This window comes from Asparagus officinalis, chromosome 10 (genome assembly GCF_001876935.1).
Source record: "Asparagus officinalis chromosome 10, Aspof.V1, whole genome shotgun sequence".
Taxonomy (NCBI): Eukaryota; Viridiplantae; Streptophyta; class Magnoliopsida; order Asparagales; family Asparagaceae; genus Asparagus; species Asparagus officinalis.
Window position 1 is genome coordinate 7,948,422 of NC_033803.1, and position 22,717 is coordinate 7,971,138.

Below are 22,717 nucleotides of genomic sequence, written 5' to 3' on the forward strand. Positions count from 1 at the left end.
GAGAGAGAGAGAGAAAACTGGGGAAGCGCTGGCCAGCGCTTCCCCCGTGCGCTGCATTCCACGTGGCTGCTCGCGGTTAGCTTCCTCCGTTGAATTGAAATCAGCGAAGCTTGGGTTTTTTTTGCAAAAAGCGCAGTGCGTTTCAAATGAAGCTTTTCTCGTGACCCCAACCCAGATCCAAATCCCAAAATTCCTCTCTTCCTCTCCCCCCTCCTCCTTCCGTCCCCAAAACCCCGCCCTCAACAAGCTCCGCCTCCGCCTCCGCCGCATCTTCGACCTCTTCGCCCTCAACTCCGACGACCTCAGCTCCTCCTCCGAGCTCTTCCTCGCCCTCCACCGCCTCGGGCTCGCTGTACCGCAGCCCCAAATCCGCCATCACTCTCGTCGTCGACCAACTCTGAGATCCCCCTCCCTCCTCCCCCCAAGACCCCATCCAGTCTGAGATCCCCCTCCCTCCTCCGCCGCATCTGGTTAAAAAGAACACCGACGCTGACGTCGATGCCCGAGATCCGACGCCGCCGACGCCGCGAGCTCCAGTTCAGCCCCACTCTCAATCTCAAAGGTAAAGCCTTTGAACTATTTCCTTGTTCTTTTTAACCAGAGAGAAGTTTTGGTGCTTGCTTGAATCATGATTGATTTAGGGATTAGGGAGGAAAACAATAGCAGACAAAGAATTTTGTGGTATTGCAGTTGATTAAAAACTGTGCGATATTTTTCTCTAGTAAAATTAGCATAGGGCATTCTCCTGACAAATCCTCATTGCATTTTTCTGAAATGTGACCTTTGTTGATCGAGCAATGGACCTTTTAGGCTAAATTTTAGTCAACAAATTTGTTAGTTTGTGACATATTAGATTTAACTATGACTATAAGCCTATAATCAATCAAAATCAGGAACAGCTTTAAAGCCCCTTTGCTTACATTTAAAGTAGTATTAGTTTACATGTAACTTTTTAATCTTAATTATGTTTGCAAATTTATCTTAAGCTTATACTTGGATGTAGATTTCAGGCGCTACTTGTTTTTTTTAAGATCTTTGGAGAGCAGCAATTTGATCATGCATATTTTTTTGTCAATTTCATGGACAAATTATTTGTGTTTGTTGAATTGTTGAAATTTTGGGATCAGTTAGGATTTTTTGTCAATTTCATGGACAAATTATTTGTGTTTGTTGAATTGTTGAAATTTTGGGATCAGTTAGGAATTTGGGATCAGTTAGCATTTGGAAATTGGTTAGCTGCTGCTTATTTCCAAGTTATACATGTCAATAGCATTTGGAATTTGGGATCAGTTAGCATTTCATGGACAAATTATTTGTGTTTGTTGAATCTGCATCGTAGCGAGTTTGGTTGGCATAAAAGAACCTGCCTTCTTTTTGGTGTGCATGTTTTGATCGTTAAGGTGTGTAAACATTTCATGGTAGCACAATTTCTATCAAATTTGGAAACAATGAGTTGAAATTTCTATCATCTTGAACTTCAGGTTTTAGTTCACTGCCACTCGCCATCGAGCTCCTCCTCCGCCTTTCTCTCGAGCTCTCTCTCTGGATCCCTCTCTCAATCCGCGAGCGCAGGTAAAATTCTGCGTGTGGCAGTGAACTATGTTGATTTCACTATAGCACTTGATCTTAAAGAAATGAGAGATTAAAATTTTTGCAGTTCTTGAAATGAGGGGATTAAAATTGGGAGCTGCTGAATATATATTGTTGTCAACAGGGTTATTTGCAATCTTAATTAACTTTGTTTATATATCTGTTCTTGTTGTGAAAATTGAACCTAGTTCGTAGTTTCAACGAACCAGTTCAAAATATAGCATTTGAAGGTTTTAATTTGGGATATTGTATCATAATTGACTCAAAACTTTTTATTTTTATGTGGATGGAAATTGAACCTAGTTAATTTTTTTTCCCGATGAACTCATATAATTTCATCGTGGATGTTATATTATGGTAGTTCTCTTGAGATAATGGCTCAAACTGCAGCATTGTTGCAATTTTATATGGTCTTTTTTTATATATATGGTCTTTTGAGAATAATTTGAGTATTTCTTGGTAATATGTGGGATGTTGACTCAATTTTGACTTATTGAAATTGGTAATATGTGGAATGATCAAGTCATTATCTATATTCAGCAAAATATGAAAATTGTATTAGCTACAAGGCGTACCAATTTCACCTCACAAAACAAAGACAATCATCTTTTTGAATTGTTCTGATTCTGCAAATACAGTAGTTATTCTTTTGTAATATTTTGACTTATTCAAAAAGATGAATCCATGCTCTATTATTTTTCCATAAGACGTTTTAGTTTGAAGAAAGTAAATATCAACGATTAAATTTTTTCTTCCTTGCATTTGTTTTACAGCAAATAAAGTGTTCGGCATGGCAGAATCAAGTGCTATTGGAAATGAAATTGCGGCCAATGCTGAAAATGCTCCTAAACCACTACTCAGAATGAAGTTTTGGACACATCCAATGCATTTACATTGATAAATTTGTGGGCACATCCAATGCATTTACTGGAAGTGATTGTAAACTGGTCTTACGTATTAATTCTTTAATTCTTGTTTGTAAACTGGCCTTTTTTCATACATAAGGAGGCCTAAAGGATGCATTAACTCTTGAATTATTGTTATGTCTTTTCCTTTCCTGTTGTGATTGTTTTTACAATTATATTTGGTAATCTTTTGTTTAATATAGAATCAATTTGGTGATCATTGTGGCTGCATTTATATTACCTCAAGTTAGTCATCAAAATGAAGACAACCGGGACAATATGATGTTGCAGTGTATTTGTTCAATGTTCGTGTATATTTGTTCAATGTCGCAGTGTAATTATTTGATTAATAATGTATAGTTTATGGAAATTAAGCGAAAGTTTTAGTATAGTCCTTGGTCTTGAGTCTCTGAGATCTATTTAACCCTAACATCCTGCTGTAGTGCATCTATAACCCCAACATCTCTGAAATGACAACAAATTAAGGAATGAAAGCTTAGCAGCAACACACTCGGAAACAAGAGACCAATGTTCGGTAAGCAGTTCCGACCGTCATGCCTGAAGCATATGAACCAATGTGCATGAGGGCATTTCACTTAAAAGCAACATGATAATATAACATGAGAAATCTCTGTACACATGGATTTTTCAAGTGATATTTCATTGTTTCTATTGCATTCGACATCACAGGATAGAACTTGCTTCATTATGTAATATCATTTATATCTCATTAAAAAGTATTATGCCATTCGTACAACAAGAAATTCTCAAACAGAGTTGTGTTCTGGATTTATGCTTTTGATTGTTTCATTCTGTCTGGAACTCAGCCTTGATGCAATCCATTTTTCTATGATCAAAATATCGCCTTTTGAGACCTATTAAAGCTCTGAATCTGTAGATTTTCTCCTTCTTCCTGGGCTCATCACAACTGGTTGTAAATGACCACCATTATTCAAGCTCATACTCCGTGTGCATGTAGCTAGTTGTGGCAGCGGTCTTGCTGTTTTGGCTTTCTGATGTTGTCCTGGAGAAGAAAACGTAGTGTGAATAAGGTGTTATAACTACACCAAGGAAAATAAAGTATTCCTCAGTGTTTTGCATCCTCTTCTTCGCAAAATTTCATATATTGATCAGCATCCATCAAAGATTCTAACTCCCCTGAGTTGCTCATCTTGACCTTCATAATCCAACCTTTGTCATATGGACCAGCATTCGCCTGATTTAATAACCAAACCAAATGCTTCATCACTATAAAGGATTTTAACAAGTAATAAATGTTAAATAAAAACCTGTTATTGTTTTCCTCCCTAATCCCTAAATCAATCATGATTCAAGCAAGCACCAAAACTTCTCTCTGGTTAAAAAGAACAAGGAAACAGTTCAAAGGCTTTACCTTTGAGATTGAGAGTGGGGCTGAACTGGAGCTCGCGGCGTCGGCATCGTCGGATCTCGGGCATCGACGTCAGCGTCGGTGTTCTTTTTAACCAGATGCGGCGGAGGAGGGAGGGGGATCTCAGACTGGATGGGGTCTTGGGGGGAGGAGGGAGGGGGATCTCAGAGTTGGTCGACGACGAGAGTGATGGCGGATTTGGGGCTGCGGTACAGCGAGCCCGAGGCGGTGGAGGGCGAGGAAGAGCTCGGAGGAGGAGCTGAGGTCGTCGGAGTTGAGGGCGAAGAGGTCGAAGATGCGGCGGAGGCGGAGGCGGAGCTTGTTGAGGGCGGGGTTTTGGGGACGGAAGGAGGAGGGGGGAGAGGAAGAGAGGAATTTTGGGATTTGGATCTGGGTTGGGGTCACGAGAAAAGCTTCATTTGAAACGCACTGCGCTTTTTGCAAAAAAAACCCAAGCTTCGCTGATTTCAATTCAACGGAGGAAGCTAACCGCGAGCAGCCACGTGGAATGCAGCGCACGGGGGAAGCGCTGGCCAGCGCTTCCCCAGTTTTCTCATATATATATATATATATATATATAATATATAATATATATATATATATATATATATATATATATATATATATATAATATATATATATATATATATATATTATATAAGAGAGAGAGAGAGAGAGAGAGAGAACAAGACTCCTATCAACTAGGTGATGTTCCACCAAACTTTGTAGCCACACATTTATTAATATAAAACACATTTTTATATAATACAAGGATCCCTAGGCAATATGAGTGGTTAAAAACTTTGGTGGACACACTATTCACTATCCACTTAAGTTGACACAAGTTTTCACCTATATATATATATATGAGAAATATGGGTATGCTTGATATCAACACAAAAAATTATGCTTGGCAGTGATGTGTCAAATCCCCTCCATTCATTCAAATTTGGACCACAAATCACATGTGTAGGGAGTGGATGGGCATGTGACACATTACTACCAAGCACAAAATTTATGCTTTGTACAAAAACATACCCATATTTCTCTCTCTCTTCTCTCTCTCTCTCTCTCTATAATATATATATATATATATATATATATATATATATATATATATATATATATATATATGCCAAAAGTGAAACAGACAACAACACCACACGTTATCACATCCGCAAAAGAAAACATCAGACCGTGCTTAGCACGGGCTTAACTAGTAATAATAATGCAAATAAAAAACCTTTTGTTCCGTTCACAAATCAGAATATTACACAGATTATGTTTAAAATTTTGTCCCTTGAATCATTACTTCTGGATAATGTTAACGGTCTTAGGATAATATTATCCTTACCTCCCTAATAAGGAGAAAGTCTACAAGCTAAAAATTTAAAGCCCGTTATAACTCATAACTTTATCCATTACAACCGAAAAATGATACTTTCCAAAGCTATATTATTGATTGTATACATACAACAATTTTCCCATCACCTCGATCATTGTTTGTCTATTTTCCCTCCGGAAATGCTATAATAGTTCTGCATTTTTATTTTTATTTTTATTTTTCAATTTACATTCTGTCAATTAATTTCTAGTTCTAATGTTCTTTTGGAAATAGCAACTAATCACAAAAAGCCCCCAGATACTTGCAGCTTTCTTCAACATGCCCCCAAACTCCATAATCCCCAAAATTTCCGATATAACCCCTAACTTTCAGTTCAACTTTATCTTTAGAGCGACCCACAAACTTGCAAGATTATTTTCAAGAAGTCCAAGCTTCCAATATTACTTTCAAGAAATCATCATGAACCTTTGAAAGAGTTTAATTCAGAGAACCCCCCCGTTGCAACATGGGGATATGTTAGAAAAATTGCAAACATTAGGATGTGTTTTGACAAGCCCAAAACTTAGGGGATCAAGGAACGTTTTTAAGTTCAGAGGGGTTATCTCAAAATGGGCAAAAGATTGGGGGGTATCTGAATTTTACCCTTCAAAAAAAATGCTTAAAGAGGCAGCTCCAAACGGTCTTTTGCAATCCTTTCAGATTGTTATGACTGTCAGCTTGTGGGCCCTACTGACAGTTATAACTGTCTATTTCTGATCAAATTGCAGCTTTGCAGTAAACCCCTCCAAGACTGACAAATCACTTATAAATCAGCGCAAGAAGCATAAAAAGACAATTTGTGTTGAAACTAAGTGCTTGAAACGAAATGATGAGGAAACTTTACTACTTGTGTAGTTGTGTATCACCGTTGGCATGGTCTGTTGTGACATTGTGTACAAAGGCTTGATCAGAATTCATGAGTCGTCTCCGCTCATAGACGAGCTGTAGATAATCTCAGTCAGCATTTATAACCTTTAAAAAAACTGAAATTAAAATGAGATTTGAATAACAAATTGGAATTAAAACATTAGATTTCACTGCTAGTCATGATATTGTAGTGTGTGTACGTATACTACTATAAATGTATACAGTTACAGACATACATGGTGGGATGTATACTTAATATATGCAGCACAGCTTAAACGTTCTATCAAAAGACTGTCTAAGATAATTATATATTCCAAGTAAAAAAAACCATGGACAACATTGCCATACTTTTATCAATAGTAAACCTGGAAGTATATACAGAAACAAGAACCTGGAACTGCATTACAATACAATAACCTCAGGTATTTTGAATTACATCTATAACCAGCAATCATTGAATATTGCGAACATGTTTACAGGTAACAACTAGTAGAAAATGATCGGATTCTGAAACTCAAAAGTCACTGTAAGAGGATGTACATCTCAATTCTGCTTTCCATATGCTTGCTTTAAAATCTCGTTTGTTGTGTTATATGGACCGTAAATCTTATCAACAAAAACTTATCAAAAAAATGTTGACCTTCCATAGATCAGTTCTAGATGTGTCACTTGTCCAAAACTATTAACAAGAAGCTGCTGTAAAAGCCTCCTCACTGCTTCAACGTGTAAAGAAAGAATCCACGATATAGCGATTTCTACAGTTGAATGCATGGATGAATCTCTTTGGTTTATTCTGAGCAAAGCCTTTTAAGAGCTGTGATGATGAATTTTTTGGTGTTTGTTCGAGGTCAGCCGTTCAAGAGCCCTTTTCTCGTCACCATCAACCTCTTCCAATACCCTCTTCACACGAGCCTCAGGGAAACCCATCTCGACTAGCCTCTGCTCCTATATTGTTTTTATGAATATGGAAAGTGAAGAATTAAACAATTTCTTCCCCCAATATAGGCCTCATTTTAATCAAAAAACTTTCTCGGGAGCAAACTAATGAATAAAAGAGCATACCTTTAGCCCAACGGGTGCTGTAGTCTTGGCAAAAGCTTCAGTCCAGTTCCGAGCATGGTTGCAAAATTCAGAATAGTTCTTCGTTAACTGCAAAAAAAAAAAAAGCAAAAAAAAAGGTGCAAATATTGAATGAAAAGAGATATGAGAAGTGGCATCTTAATTGATAATCGGAATTAAATTTCGTTAAACTGTTCACTAGTATCACCCTTGTTACTTGACCCCCTAGCTTCCAAGATAACTATATATATATATGTGACATCACTGTAAGATCTCCTCCGGATATCACTAATTATTAACTTCAGAAAACCCCTGAACTTTGGGGGCTGCTGCAGATAGCCCTCCCTAAACTACTTTAATTGGAAAACCCCCCAAAACTAGGGGGTGGTTGTAGTTTTTTTTTTTAACCAATTAAGTCATTCGTCATTTACAGATTATTTTTTTTGGGTGGTGGTAGGGTTTTTTCATCTTCTTTTGTGTGTGTGTGCGCGTTCGGGAGGGTAATGGAATAAAACAATTTTAGGGGGTTATCTACAACTACCCCCTAGAAAGTTCAGAGGGATGTTCTCACTTTCAGAGCTTTATCTGAGCATAAAAATGAATTCATCTTTATACCTGATCAGAAACCGTTTTATCGGCTTGGGGGCCATAAGGTGCAGGTCTAGAGAGTAAAGCCTGCAGAGAGAGAAGAACATTCTGCAGAGTGACCGTAGGATTCCATTTACCCTCCAAATAAAATTCTGCCGAGAGAGAAACAGCTCCACTTTGATGACAGATATTTGGGTGCCTTCAAAAAAAGAAAAAAACCCTTCTTCATTCAAAACCATAGTAGCACTTGATTAAACTATGACAGAATTGAAAGGCGAAGATTCCACAACTAGGAGCTACGTAGTTCAGAATCAGACCGCAATGGGAAAAATGCTCCCTCTTACAATGTTGTTGCCCCTAATCGAAAGGCAAAGTTGCAGAATATAGGAAAGCCCTCAGAAAAGATCACAGTTTCGCTTTAAATTTGATAGGCATGTCAGTTGGTATCGGTATTGGCTGGTAGTTCAAACATGGATAAAAAAAACATACATAAGTAGTTAATGAATCAAAGAAAAGGGGAACTGTTTATGTCAATTTGTCAAGTTTGCAGGTCAGTGGTTAAAGATCTAAGCTTCAGGTCGAGGAACTTTGTGCATTACATTTGCCAGGATGAAGCATTACAAGACGGTTTGAATAACAAATTAACAGGAACTTGTTGATAAATAAGCACAAGATCAATGTGAGGAGAACCAAATTAAAACATGATCAATGTTTATATCACAATGCGAACAGGACATTGAAGATGTAGGCAAGAAATTGGGGACCATGAGCAAAGGACCATACCAAACTTTTGTACTGAACTTCATCTGTGGAGGCTCAAAAGAAATTGGGGACCATGAGCAAAGGACCATACCAAACTTTTGTACTGAACTTCATCTGTGGAGGCTCAAAAGGGTAGTTACCTGCAAACTAAAGGACCATACCAAACTTTTGTACTGAACTTCATCTGTGGAGGCTCAAAAGGGTAGTTACCTGCAAACATAACCATTACTGATTACAAACTGTTCTCTCATTGGTTAATCTCAATATAACTGCAAATAACACTACACAAGACGAAAATCCATGTTGGAAAAAACCCTTTCAACAGAAGCCCTTTGACATATATTTTCTTTCTTCTACAATATTAATTAAAAGTTTCTGAGAGTTATTATACACTTATCGTCCTAAAGTCTCAAGTCACTGACAATAAATGCAAATAACTAATCTACGTAGAATTGATGGAAAAATTAACAACAAACAACTGCTAATGAATCCATTGTTCAATAATAGAAATTCTAGAACAAGCAGAAAAATTCTATAATTCCAAGAAGACCCATAAAGCAAATCAGCACAAAATCAAACAATCTATACCAAGCCCACTTCAATACTTTCCTTTTTTTTTAAATAAAAAAACCACTTCAATAAAAACAAAATGAATTGGCTTCCGCTATCACAAGCTATTTTCTCATTTGGTTTAATCTTACTTCTCCAGTAATCCTATCAATGAAACCCCTTCTGCAAATATCTTCTTTCTCCTCCAATCGTTTACAAAGCCCTGACAATTATTAGTCATTTATCCTCCTAAATGAAATCAGCACATACTCTACACGATCGATCAATTTACACATGCAAAACCCACTTCAAGAACATCAAAATAAATTGTAAGAGACTCATAAATGAAACGAAATCAGAGCACAGTTACATACCCCACACAACCAACAAATCTACACAAAAACCCACTTCAAGAACATCAAAATGAGTCGCAAGAAACCCAGAAATGAAATCAACGAACACTCTTCGAAAGCAAGCAATAATCTACACAAAACCCACCTCAAGAACATCAAAATGGAGTGAAGGAGACCAATAAAAGGGATCAAGACTGTAAAACTACCGGGCAATTGGATGTCAATGTGAAAGATTCCGCCCTCGTACGGAGTTCCGACGGGGCCGGGGATCGTTCCTTCGAGCTGGGCCAGATCGTTTCCCTCGCCTTTGCAGAGTTGGGCCAGAATTGGATCCATCATTGAACCCGTCCAGCTCTTTGCGTACCCTCCGTCTCAAGCAAAATCTTTTCTTCTTCCATGATCTTAGCGAGAGACAGAGAGAGAGAGGAGATGGAGGGAAATGAGAGTCTGTCTCCGCTTTTGAGTTTTGTGTGTGGAGTCGGTTTGTTTATCGTGTACCTGCGGAACCAGTTTTAGCTCCTAGTAAAGAAGCTAATATACTTGTTTAATGTCGTGGATTAAGTTAGGCAATTGGCATGTAGTAGTAGTTTTTTTTTTTTTTCGTTTATAACTTCAAATATATCCTTAAAAATGGGATTAACTATGCGCCATACATGGATATATTTATGTCATGTGGGCCCTACTGACAGTTATAACCGCCAATTACCGATCAAATTACAGTTTTGCAGTAAACCCCCTCCGACACTGAGAAATCACTTAAACCAGTATGAGAATCATAGAACGACAATTGTGCTGGACCTGAAATCGAAATGACGGAAGAAATTTTACCGCTTCCGCATGAAAGAAAATTTCCATGAACGCACAGGGACACAAGCTAGATGTCGCTAAGTCCTAATTATGAAGAGAACCATGCCCAAGCTTGCAAAGGCTTAATCGAAATTCGATCACGAGGGTTCTCTAATCGTTCGACGAGCTGTAGTCTGTAGATAATCACGGTTAAGAATTTGCAATGTTGACAGGTTGCGCCCGCGAGTGCAATCAGTCAAGACCATTGAGAATTCAACGACATCAAAACAAATTGAAAGAAACCAGAATATTGATAACGACATTCTTTTGTGTGTAGCTTAAGAGGAAATTACAGCTTATAATTTTATACGTTTTTTCTGGAAATTAATTCAATTAAAAGAGTAAAGTTTTTTTTTATAGATGCAATTGATTTTTTTTTTAGGTGAGGATATCTTAATCCACCTCAAATCATTTACCATTTCAGTCATATATTATGGTACATACCTTCTTAAATTTATGTCCCGATTCGTTATTTTTATTTGTACTAGATTTTATGCACATGCAATGCACGTGGTTAAATACTGTGATTAGGTATTTTTTATTTTCTTACTAAAATTTATTCCTCGGTTACTCTTTGATATTAATTTTTACTCACTTTGATTAAGTATTTTTGGTTTATTTTCTTACTAAAATTTGTTCCTCGATTACACTTTGATTGTTTATTTATTTGATGTTTGTTTGAATATGATACATCCAGTTTAAATTTTAATATTGATAGTTGAATTGTCAGGAGATAAATATAATCTAAAGCCAATTTCAATTTTTATTTCATTAGATCGGCATGAAACCGAGCTTGACTTGAGGAGGTATAGTGTTATGAAAGTGAAAACACTTGAAAAATAACATTATAAAAGGAAGATGAATAATAAAGACAACGAGCCAAGATGATTGATTTAAAATGGGCTAAAATGACAGAAAATAATTAATGAAAAAAAATCATAAACTTAAGATTAATGATAACTCTAGTACACTTTTATATGATAAAAACATCCACATATGCATATGTAAGCACTAAAATAGTTTATGAAAATACCTTCTAAAGATTCCTAGTTTTACTAAAAAATAAAACTATTCTATAACAATTCACAAAACATTATCTTTTGTTACTTCTATTTTATTTTTTATTGAGTCGAGATCAATCCTTCTTCATCTTTACCTTTTCCCTAGCCAATTCTAGAGTAGTAGTGTATTCATCGTCTACATCGATTTTGATATGAGACTGGAGCATGTTATCTTTCCTTTAGTTCATTCATCTTTTGTCTTCTCGTCTAAATTCACAAAGAAGTTGAATATATTTATTATATTCAACACAAACTTCTGACAATACGGACTTTGATTTTTTCCTATTTCAGTAAGAATAAATATTAATTTCATATATATGAAATTTTTTATTATTTTTATTTATTACTTAAATAAGGTTAGGAGCTACATCTTTTTTCTCTGCATTGAATTCTTCTGTTGTGCATCCAATAAGAATTTCGGTTGTATCATAATGTTACATTTGCTCTATCTGTGTTATTTTCCATGAGGATTTGAACTAAATACATTAATTTTTTTTATTATCAATTTGCTTTAGATTATAATATTAATATTTAGTTTTGATATATTTATTTCATGAAGAAGGGATATCACTTAACCTTGATACTAAATCATTGGCGACTCTACAACATTTATCATATGGACACTTATTATTAACATCTTTATCTACTTTCTTATTGCAACCTTTGCAAATATAGAACCATTGCTCAACTCTATTATAAATGGTAGTTATCATTACCTTAAAGGTGTGATAGTGTGTCTATATATTGGTAAATTATTCTTAGGTTTAATTTTATGAATTTTAACGTAGGTTTTCTAAGATCATACCTTTTTCAAATGTTATAATGGTTGTATATATTAGTAATTTGAATTTCTGTTGCATTTATAAAGAGCCTTAATGGAGATGCTTTTGTCTTGACAGCTTATTCTAAAAGAACGTTGCATATTAGCTTTAAAATATAATATTATTTTTTTACGGTGTTATATGGATGTTTGCTTGGTTTACATACTATTCTCTTATTTCTTCAGTAAGTTGTATATTTGGATTGATATATATTATTGACACAATTTATGATGACATGCATATCTCCTTTATAAATTTAAGACAGATATAAGGTGAATTTTATATTTAGTGGTCTTTAATAAGAATTTTACTAATAAAATATACTACCTTCATACTTAGAGATCTTGAATTCTAATAGTGCTATTACATCATTATCTTTGATAGTGTCTTTAAGAATTGATCCTTCGTTAGTAGTCATACCCCTAAATAAAGTCACACGCAAGGTCGTGAAACTATATAAGAAAAAGAAAAAGACCGATTTTATATTTTTTTGCTTACGCAAAGTATAGTAATTTTTCTTTTATCTTCTATGAAGAATGTTTCTTTGATGGGCACAAAGTTGTTCAATATATTCTTCAGGAAGTATTCAGTTGGTATTTTTTTGATAAATATAACTTATATTAGAGTTAATTGAAGTAATTCATGGACGTTCCGAATTCCATTTGAAATGAAAACCGCTTGATTCTTTTGAAGGATATCTCTAAATTTTTTAATAGTTCTCCATACATAAATATTTGTAACTTTTTACCTAATAAATATTATTACCATTAGAGATCAATATTTATAAATTATAATCAATTATTGTTAAGCTATTATATTATAGTCTTTTAGTAGTTTTTTGTGATTTAGTCTTCTATCAATTAATGATACTTATGTATTTTTGGTGTTCTAACATATTGGTAAAATTATATACAGTTACTTTAATTTATACAATAATATTAATTTTTAATCTATCATATTTTTTTTTAAATTTTTATTATTTAATTGGATATTTTTAATCTGTTATTATTACTATTTTCTTACCAGTATCAACTTGACTATTTTCAGATTCTAAAAAGGGATGGTAAATCTTAAATTATAAGTTATATTTATATATCTTAATAAAAAATATCACATAATTACTCTTTTCTTTGCCAAGTTCTAGATTTTCAGCTTTTTATTTTGTGTAATTTTAAACTTTTGTGAGTATTTTGTCTAATTTTTAAAACTTTTTGTTTTTTTTATAATACTTCATGTAATAAACTGATAGTATGGAGATGTTTCATATATTTTATTAATCTTATTTAAATTGTTGAGTTGTAGATAGTGCATGAGGTTTTAAATTAGGATATAAGTATGATTAGTATTGATTATAATTTAAATTAAATATTTAAAATAGAACAGTGTGATTTTGACTATGGAAAGCTTTTCCTGAACTCGTACTTTTAAAGGGAGTATGATTTTTTATTTTCCTTAATTTTTTGTTTTTATAATTTTAAGAATGACTTTTGTCTCTTTAATTTGTTTGGTGGATTTTGTCTCTTTAAATTGTTGAGCTATAGATAGTTCATGGGGTTTTATGATAGGATATAAGTATGATTAGTATAGATTATAATTTAAATTAAATATTTAAAATAGTACAGTGTGATTTTGACTATGGAAAACTTTTCCTGAACTCATACTTTTAAAGGGAGTATGATTTTTTATTTTCCTTTTTATAATTTTGAGAATGACTTTTGTCTCTTTAATTTGTTTGGTCGATTTTGTAAATATCTCATCCACATTATGTATATTTGGAGGTCTACGTTGTTCTTAGGTTCGGCCTTTTAGGGTAGATATTGTTAGACCCTAGAGGGGGGGTGATTAGGGTCTTATGCTAATCTAATCCGATTATATGCCAATTAAAATTAATTAACGAGTTATCCTAGAAAGTATGAAATATAACAACTATATAAGCTAGGATAAGCAATATGAACAATGAGATATATCATATATGATGAAATATATATATGCAAGGATATATAAACTAACACAAGATGATATATCCTACCAAAGAGATATACCAAAGAGATATACAATATGATATATGCAAGGATATGAAAACTAACACAAGGGGTAAACAATATGAAACAAGATAGTGGATGATATAAAATAATGAGCTATGGACAATGGCGATATAAGATATGAACATAAATATAAATGAACGCCAAAGCACACTCAAACACACTATATGATCACGGAGTTCGGACCTTCCATCCTACGTCTCCGCTCCCCACTCCCGGGGAGAAATCCACTATCACAACCCGGTTTGGAAGCCGGAACTTCTACACACTCGGTTTACAAGTTCACCAAAAACTCTCACACAACAAACACTATGCAATCACACTCTACACCCACACAAGTCAACCTCTCCCTAGGTTCGTCAACCGACGCCACTCCTCTTGGAACGATCCCCGACTCTCACCACACACTCCTCACTCGGTGTACAAGTATATTACAAAGTGAATCTCACAATTAGGCTCAATACAATAATTGTTTGTTCTCTACTATGGATGAGAACACAATGAAAGCTCACACTCAATGTTACAATCTCTCATAACCCTAATATACTATGTATGCAAATACAATAAGCTCATGTGGGTGTGTGTAACAATTAGATTCAATAAAAACTTAACTCAATAAGAACTAGCAATAAGATTGATATGAAATACAATAATAGAAATGCTAAAAAATAGAGTTAAGGAAACTTCTCTATAAACACAAAGAGAGGATGATGAAATGTTAAAGATGAACTCTTCAATAGTTGATGTAAACTCCTCTTTGTAACAGCAAACCCAAAACAAACTTAAACCAAAACTAAACAAGCTTAAACCCTTGTTTAAAAACTTCTTAGATGATTTGAAAGAGAACAGCAATGGGGTATTTATACCTACTCAAAATCTCAGCCAAAAACCCCAAACAAAATGACAAAAACAGCCCCAACAATGGTAACAAAAATAGCCGTTGGAAAGAGAACTGACAGAGCGGTGGTCGACTGAAAATATTCGCGGGCGACCGCGAACCAGATCTGAAACTGAGAATACAAGTAGAACTTCGTCGGTCGACCGGTGCGGTCGACCGATGGAAATTTCGAGCTCTCGGTCGACCGCGGTGGTCGACCGACAAACTCTCTGCTGCCCACTGACCAATGAACACATGAGCGGTCGACCGGTGCGGTCGACCGAAATCTGATACTACAGAAAAACAGTTTTTTTTTAAAAGCTGATTTTTGAGACTTTGGAAAATTGTTAAAAATAACAAATGAAGTCCAAAAATAATAAAACTTTGGAAAATGTATATAAACATGTAAATGAACATGTTACAAAAAGAATTTTCCAAATCGCATTTCCCATTTGTGAAAAATCATTATTTTGCAAAATAGTCCAAAACACGAAAATGTAAACATGTGAATTTTGATATTTTGGTTAAACCATGTTTTGAAACTTTGCACAATGATTATATAGACTTAATAAAATATGTATATGATTATTGTTAAGTGCATAAACTGAGAAAAATAATATTTTCACAAAATTGCATAATATATACTAAAACACAATAATAAATATGAAACATGTGATTTTATATTATAAACATGAAAACTCAAAAACACATGTATGTATATATATAACTATATATATGCATAGAAACCAAAACTTATGTATATATATATAACTATATATATATACGAAGAAACCAATAAATGTGTGTGTATATGATATTGAGCTTAGAGTATCTAACACACATAATATAAAATCTAAACTAGATTACCCAAGCTAGATCTTAATCTTCATTGTAGCTCAACTTGGTACACATGCGGATGAAGCTTGAACTTGATCTTTAACTTTGAATTGCAAGGCTTCACCGACATTCCGCCAACCTCCTTTGGATATCATCGTTGAAGCTCTATTCCATCCATCATCCAACTCGTTGTTTGTCTATAATAAATAAGAAAACACAAATACTAGACAAACAACATTAGTGATAAATTGTTTGTTAAACATCATCAAAACAAGAAGGCCAACAGATATTATTTGTCTCATTAATTTATTTATTTTTTGCATATACACCCTTCATTTGTAGACATTTATAAATTTGGTATTTAATAATTTTATTTAGATTTACATTTCAATTTAAATTGTACCCTTATCTTCATACTATGTATATCCAATAAGAATTCATTAATTTATCAATTTATTCTTACTTAATGGAATAATATTTGAATTCTAAGGGTATTTTTGTCTACTGAAAGATTTTCCCGAACTCGTGCTTTTAAAGGGAGTATGATATGATTTTTTATTTTCATTAATTTTTTTTATAATTTTGAGAATGACTTTTGTCTCTTTAATTTGTTTGGTAGATTTTGTAAATATATCATCCATATTATGTACATTTGTAGGTCTACAATGTTCCCGAATTTGACCTTTGGGGTAGATATTATTTGTCTCATTAATTTATTTAGTTTTTTACATATACGTCCTTCATTTTGTGGATATTTATAAATTTAGTATTTAATAATTTTATTTAGATTTATATTTCAATTTAAATTGTATCCTTATCTTCATACTATGTATATCGTATTTAATAATTTTATTTAGATTTATATTTCAATTTAAATTGTATCCTTATCTTCATACTATGTATATCCAATAAGAATTCATCAATTTATCAACTTACTATGTATATCCAATAAGAATTCATCAATTTATCAACTTACTCTTACTTAATAGAATAATATTTAAACTCCAATGGTGTTTTTGTCTACCGAAAGATTTTCTCAAACTCGTGCTTTTAAAGAGAGTATGATCTTGATTTGAATTAAACTTTATATAATTATATAGATTTTTGTTCATAAAAAAATTAGACTTTATCTATATTAATAAAAAAATTGATTAAAATGTTCTAGAAACAACAAAGAGAAAAAATGAATATTCAATTGTATAGACATTATCAATGTTTATGGTGAAATATGAATAAAATGTTCTAGAAATAATAAAGGGACAAAATTCTTTTGTTGAATTAGCTTTTTACCCTTTCAACCATAGTTGAAAAGAGGTTTAGTTGAAAAGAGGGCATGTACACCATTCATCCATTTTTTTCATATTGTCATCACTTGATTCATTATATAGTAGTATAGATTTAATAATATTGGCAAAAGATTTGGTAGATGGGTTATTGGGTTTAAGAATGGATATTGGAGGATCTAAATTTGTCACCCAATAGTGGGAAGATCACACGATAAAAAAACATAATAGCAAATATTGTGATGTTTTATCAAGAGATGAGTTGCAAAAGTACAATGTACAATTTTCTTTTGGGTTACTTAGCTATATACTCCTAAATCTTCACAATTGCCTATTAACCCCCAAAATCTTGATAATTGCCAACGTACCCCTAAATCTTGATAATTACAGAATATTGGGAGTCTATTGACAATTATGAAGATTTGGTGGTTAATTATGAAATTACAGAAAGTTTGAGGGGTATATAGCTAAATAACCTTCTTTTTTCCTTTTTTTTTTGGGTGCCACATGAAAACCCAAGTTATCAATCTGCAAAATTTTCAGCCGATTGATAATTATTTCTCAAGTTGTCACTAGTTAAAAAGAAATAACAATTCAAAATCACAACATTATAATGCATATGTACAAACAAAAAATAGTGTCATGATAGGTAAAGCTAAAAGTCTACACACAAAGCTATCTATACACGAAGCAATTGCTATGCTTGTATCAATAGTAAAGCTAAAAGTCTATACACAAAGGAGAAGCAAGCTATCTACACACGAAGCAATTGCCATACTTGTATTGTATCAATAATAAAGCTCAAAGTCTATACACAAAGGAGAAGCCACAAAGTCCACTAAGAACTAGCAATGCCTTTAGAAATCAGCTAGCATGTTGGAATTCAGACAAATCATAATCTTTTGTTCTCAGTAATGCCTTAGAAATCAGCTAACATGTTGAAAATCAGACAAATCATAATCTTTTTTCTTGAAGTTCATCTCAAACCATTTGAAGAATTAACATATCTCAAGAACAGTAGTCAGAAAATACTTGGTATTCCTGAGAAGTGGAGCTGCATTACAATACAATTAAAGCCATAGATTGTGAGATACAAAGACAATACAAAATCAACAACAACATTCACAAGAGCAAAAACATTATTGCCGAAATATATTTACAACAAATTCTAGCTTACAAATTGAAGCAGAATCAGCCAGCATTTTCAGCATCAACTTCTGTCGACTTAACAAAGCGCCCCTTAACGCGTTTCCTAGAATCAGCTCTTGCTTTTCTCGACTCATAACGAATGTGCTTCTCATACCTATAAGTAGTCCAAAGACACAATAAGAAACAATACAGAAAATGAGAACTTAAGAGAAAATGCTGAAGGATAAAAACTTGTTCCTACCTGCGATTCTTCCTCTTCTCCCTATACCGTAACATGGCGTTTCCTCGATTTTGAGCGAATAGTTCACTGTCAATCTTATTAGTTGCTTTCACCTCATTACTGATTATGGGTTGTTCTCCAAAGGAAATTTCTTTCGTGTTGCTACCGGACCCTGGATCATGCAAGAAGCCAATAGATGGAACGATGGCTGCTATATTATTTCCTGAGAGTGTTGACGCATTTGCTGATGAATTGTTCGGATTGCTCTTAGATTTGCCCGACATGCTAACTTTGCTCTGCTTCACAAAGAAATATCAGCATTTTTACATATAGCAGTGACCTGTGCGTGCATGTGCACAAAGGTAACCTCATTATCAATATTTACATTAAGGGTTAATTGCATTAAGGGTTAATTGTGGATAGATCCTCCGTACTTTCTCCCAATTGCAGATAAATCCCCTGTAGTTATTTGTTGCAGATAGATCCCCTGAGGAAATATTTTTGACTCTTTTGCCCTTAAAGAAAGAGATTTTCCGGACAAATAGACTTTCTGAGGGTAAAAGGAGTCAGGAAAAAAATCACTCAGGAAGTCTATTTGCAACGATAAATTTTTCAACCAAGGGCTCTATCTGCAACATAGAACTACAAGGGTATATCACCAATTTGGCGATAACATAATAGTACAGGGGGTATATCCGCAATTAACCCTCGAATTAATTATGTCATCAAGCAGACTTTCAATATGCCTTACATACGCTATAATCAGGTAAACCTCATTCCCACTGTGACTTTTATTATGCTATTAAATGTTATATAACATTGATTTTACATTATTTGCCCACAATTCATTAGTTAAGATTATAAATAAAGTAGGTTTTAAAAAAAGAGTATAAATAAAGTGTTTTCTAACAATATTCATTTGTCAGTAAAGGAGACCTAGCAACTTGGTGTAGAAAAGTTGGTAACATCATCTTAATGCCACAAATATTAAAATATATTATTTTATTGCTGAAAAGTTGCTACAAGCGAATACTTCTTTTGGGAGAATAAAAATAAATGAGACAATAACTTACATCTTGCGGATGAATGTGATGTATGTCAGCAGACAGGACACTAGAAGGGCAGTTGCTATGATATATATCTTCCAATATCTTTGTAGTTGAAATAGAGTTGTCCTTAAGAAGGTCATTGTAGCTCTTGATTGTAAAACCAGAATTATTCATACCGTATTCACTTTCAAGTTCAGATGATTCATTGTGATCCCTTGATCTTCCAAGATTAAAATCCCATATCTGCCAAACAGCAAAGGATTGATCTTAAGTTTACTATAGAAGTTATTGAGCAAATGCAGCAATGTGATAGCAATTAATATTATTTGACAGAACACGAAAATATAGATAATCAAAGGCAACCACTTGATATAACTTAGGACACAGATTCTTCAACATCAACCATTTTGCACCATCCAGACATTCCTCGAAAATTCTCTAAATGACTCAATTTGTAATGTAACTAGAATCCCTGATCTCAGGCTATGCCAGAAGATGCAGCACTACGGGCATCAGCGTGACAAAACATATGCTAGCATAAACACTCAGTTTATGAGCCCTGTTTGAAAACATCTGGATTGAAGCAAACTAGAATTCATACGCATTACAGGTCCAAGTTATAAAGATCAACTTATTTTCCATATTTTGTCATACTTTTGAATCACTTTCTATCAGACGCATCGCGTATGCTATATATTTCAGAATCCACCTGTCTCAGAAACCAATTGAAAGAGGGAATATGTTATTAACACACTTTTTCATAATCCAATACTCTTCTCAGAACTGTGGGCCAACTTTTTCTAAGCAATTCAAGGACACTATTATTAAGTAATTTCTCATTGAATGTCCATTAAAATAAGAATAATAAGTGTTCCTTCATTGTATAAGCTAAAGTTGGACGACCAAGAATCTTAGGTATAAGCTCAACAGCATGAGCTTAAGCTACATGAGAAAGGGTAGTCAGACTCAGACAACTGTCCTTGATCTAATGGTGTCTCCTCTTGATCAATATTACATTGTTCGTGAACATCGCATCAACAGAAACACTTTATGTTGCCTTACCATCAAAGAATCCATTTAAACAAATGAAAAAAAATTATATTCATGCATTTAGAGATTAAATTCTGATGACTCACAATGAATATTTAGATACTTTAATCAAACCAAAAAATCAGTTAGCAGTGTTTAATGATGTCGAACCAAACCTGAGTATTGCGATCAGTTGTTGGCCTAGAACTCCACATCACTTCCTCATCATCAACACCCTGCTCTGTACCCTTGAAATCCACAAAACCTGATGGGGCTGTCATCATAAGCAATGAAGTGAATGGCATTTGGTGCGCAATTCGGTGATCCTCTTCTTGATCTCCAGTGACACTATTATTCCTGCAAGGTGTCTTCGGGCTCAAATCCAATGGCACGGGCGAAGCTGTGTTTCTATCCGAGGTCAAGTTGGACCCAGCCACATCTTGACTCGCCAACTCAATCAGCTGATCGAGTAACGGGTTACTCTTCTGTGGCTTAATCTCGGCACAGGGAACATACAAGTCCTGGTAAAGTGGAGAACAATTGAAATGAGAATTCAAGTACTTTATTTTCAATGCAGAACAGTTCAATTTATAATAGGTACCAATTATACTAAGTTACAATATGCATCCCAGTAACCAGTATCGTGACATCATTTACATTACAAATGAAGTAAATATGCCGAAAAAATGAGGACTTTTTCGAGAAATAATTCGGGCTGCAGTGAAATTAAACCTGGAACACTGAATCCGCGGCCAGAAACGAATCAGGATTACACCAATCAGACCCGGATCCAAACTCGGTTCCGGATCCCGCTCCGAACCCGCACTTCGATTTCGCGGCGAGATCAAGCCCCCAAGCATCAGCAAGCTCAAACGCCGACGGGCAACCAGTGAAGCTCTCAATAGCGGATCGGGCATGGAACCCTGAACCCGAGTCAGAACCCGACCCGTGAGCATCGAAATCGCAATCGGAGCAAAGAGAGAGGCCATCGGCGGTGCAAGAGGCGAGCTGAGTCAGCACGGCAGTAGATCACCGCCGCCGATTCGGAGCAGTGGTCGCAGTGAATCGTTTTATCGGGAGCTTTAACAGAGGGCGCCATTGAGTTTAGACCCGACCCGATAACACGATGTCGAAAAAAAACCCTAATTTCAGCTTCGGTTATTGCTAGATTCAAACAGAGATTTCTTGAATGCTAACCCTAATTTGAGCTCCAAAGGCTCAAAAACACAATTATTTTTACTGAATGTGAAAGAAATTCTCCACTTTCAGCTTCAACTGTTGCCTGAATCGAATAATAATATTTTCAGATTTCAGCTTGAGGATCTCATTTTTCTCAGAATTCTTAACCCTAATTTGAGCTCCAAATCCCGAAAACACGAAATTGAACAAATTTCTCCACTTAAAGCAACAAATTTTTTTTTCTGGAACAGAACAGAGATCTCAGATTTCAGCTTGAGATTCTCATTTTCCTCCCAAAATAATTAAAAGTTGGAGAAACTCTTCTTGTACTGGATCTAGATTGGAAATGCTGAGGAAATTTGATTCCAACTTGGAAACCAAAACACTAAACCCTAGAATTTGAGGAGAAAAAAGGAGGAGGAAGACGATCCCAGGATTTTTATGCTGGAGTGGAAGCCACCGCTCTCTTTTCTCTCATTCTCTCTCTTCGGGGACGGGAGCAAAGAAATGAGTGCTGTTAGAGGGAGCCAATAGGGACCCTGAGGGAGAGCGGGACAGTCGAGTTATACCTCCTGTTCCGTCATGCACAGTTAATGACTCACGGGATAGTGCGGCGATACCTCACCTGACAACAGTGCATCACGGGATAGGAAAACGACATCTTACTGGTGTGTTTGGGAGTTTACTAAGAGCCTGTTTGGATTTGTAGGGGGTGAAGAGAAGTTAAGGGAAACTAGGTGAGAGAATGGAAGGGAAGAGAAGGGGGTTCCATTCCCCTTGGTTACACCCCAATTTAGGGGGTAACAAATTTTATACTAGTAGGGGGTGAACCAAGGGGAACTAGGGTGAATAACTTTACATTCTAAATGTTCTCAAA

The 22,717-nt window shown here is 34.7% G+C and overlaps 2 protein-coding genes and 1 long non-coding RNA gene across 3 annotated transcripts; all 3 read right to left on the bottom strand.

The window, feature by feature from the left end:
* LOC109825663 lies at positions 3,301-4,309 on the bottom strand. Its single transcript, XR_002243054.1, has 2 exons — positions 3,889-4,309; positions 3,301-3,711 (listed from the first exon to the last, which is right to left on the bottom strand). It is a non-coding gene; the product is annotated as an uncharacterized LOC109825663 (long non-coding RNA).
* Positions 6,474-9,783, bottom strand: LOC109826418 (ubiquitin-conjugating enzyme E2 27-like). The gene is made up of 5 exons (XM_020393452.1): positions 9,654-9,783; positions 8,707-8,755; positions 7,811-7,982; positions 7,199-7,285; positions 6,474-7,081 (listed from the first exon to the last, which is right to left on the bottom strand). Exons 1-5 carry the CDS (start codon positions 9,781-9,783, stop codon positions 6,944-6,946), a joined length of 576 nt encoding a protein of 191 aa, XP_020249041.1. The 3' UTR covers positions 6,474-6,943.
* On the bottom strand, positions 18,190-22,400 carry LOC109825861 (zinc finger protein CONSTANS-LIKE 14-like). Its single transcript, XM_020392771.1, is given in 6 exon segments — positions 18,190-18,517; positions 18,605-18,879; positions 19,657-19,875; positions 20,838-21,182; positions 21,394-21,664; positions 21,666-22,400. Coding segments are annotated over 6 exon segments (1,317 nt in total). The 5' UTR covers positions 21,761-22,400; the 3' UTR covers positions 18,190-18,405.

Coding starts and splice junctions, on each gene's coding strand:
- LOC109826418 (XM_020393452.1), bottom strand. CDS start 9,783: ATGGATCCAATTCTGGCCCAACTCTGCAAAGGCGAGGGAAACGATCTG. Junction 8,756..9,653: donor CATTGACATCCAATTGCCCG/GTAGTTTTACAG, acceptor TTATGTTTGCAG/GTAACTACCCTTTTGAGCCT. Junction 7,286..7,810: donor ATAAAACGGTTTCTGATCAG/GTATAAAGATGA, acceptor TTTTTTTTGCAG/TTAACGAAGAACTATTCTGA.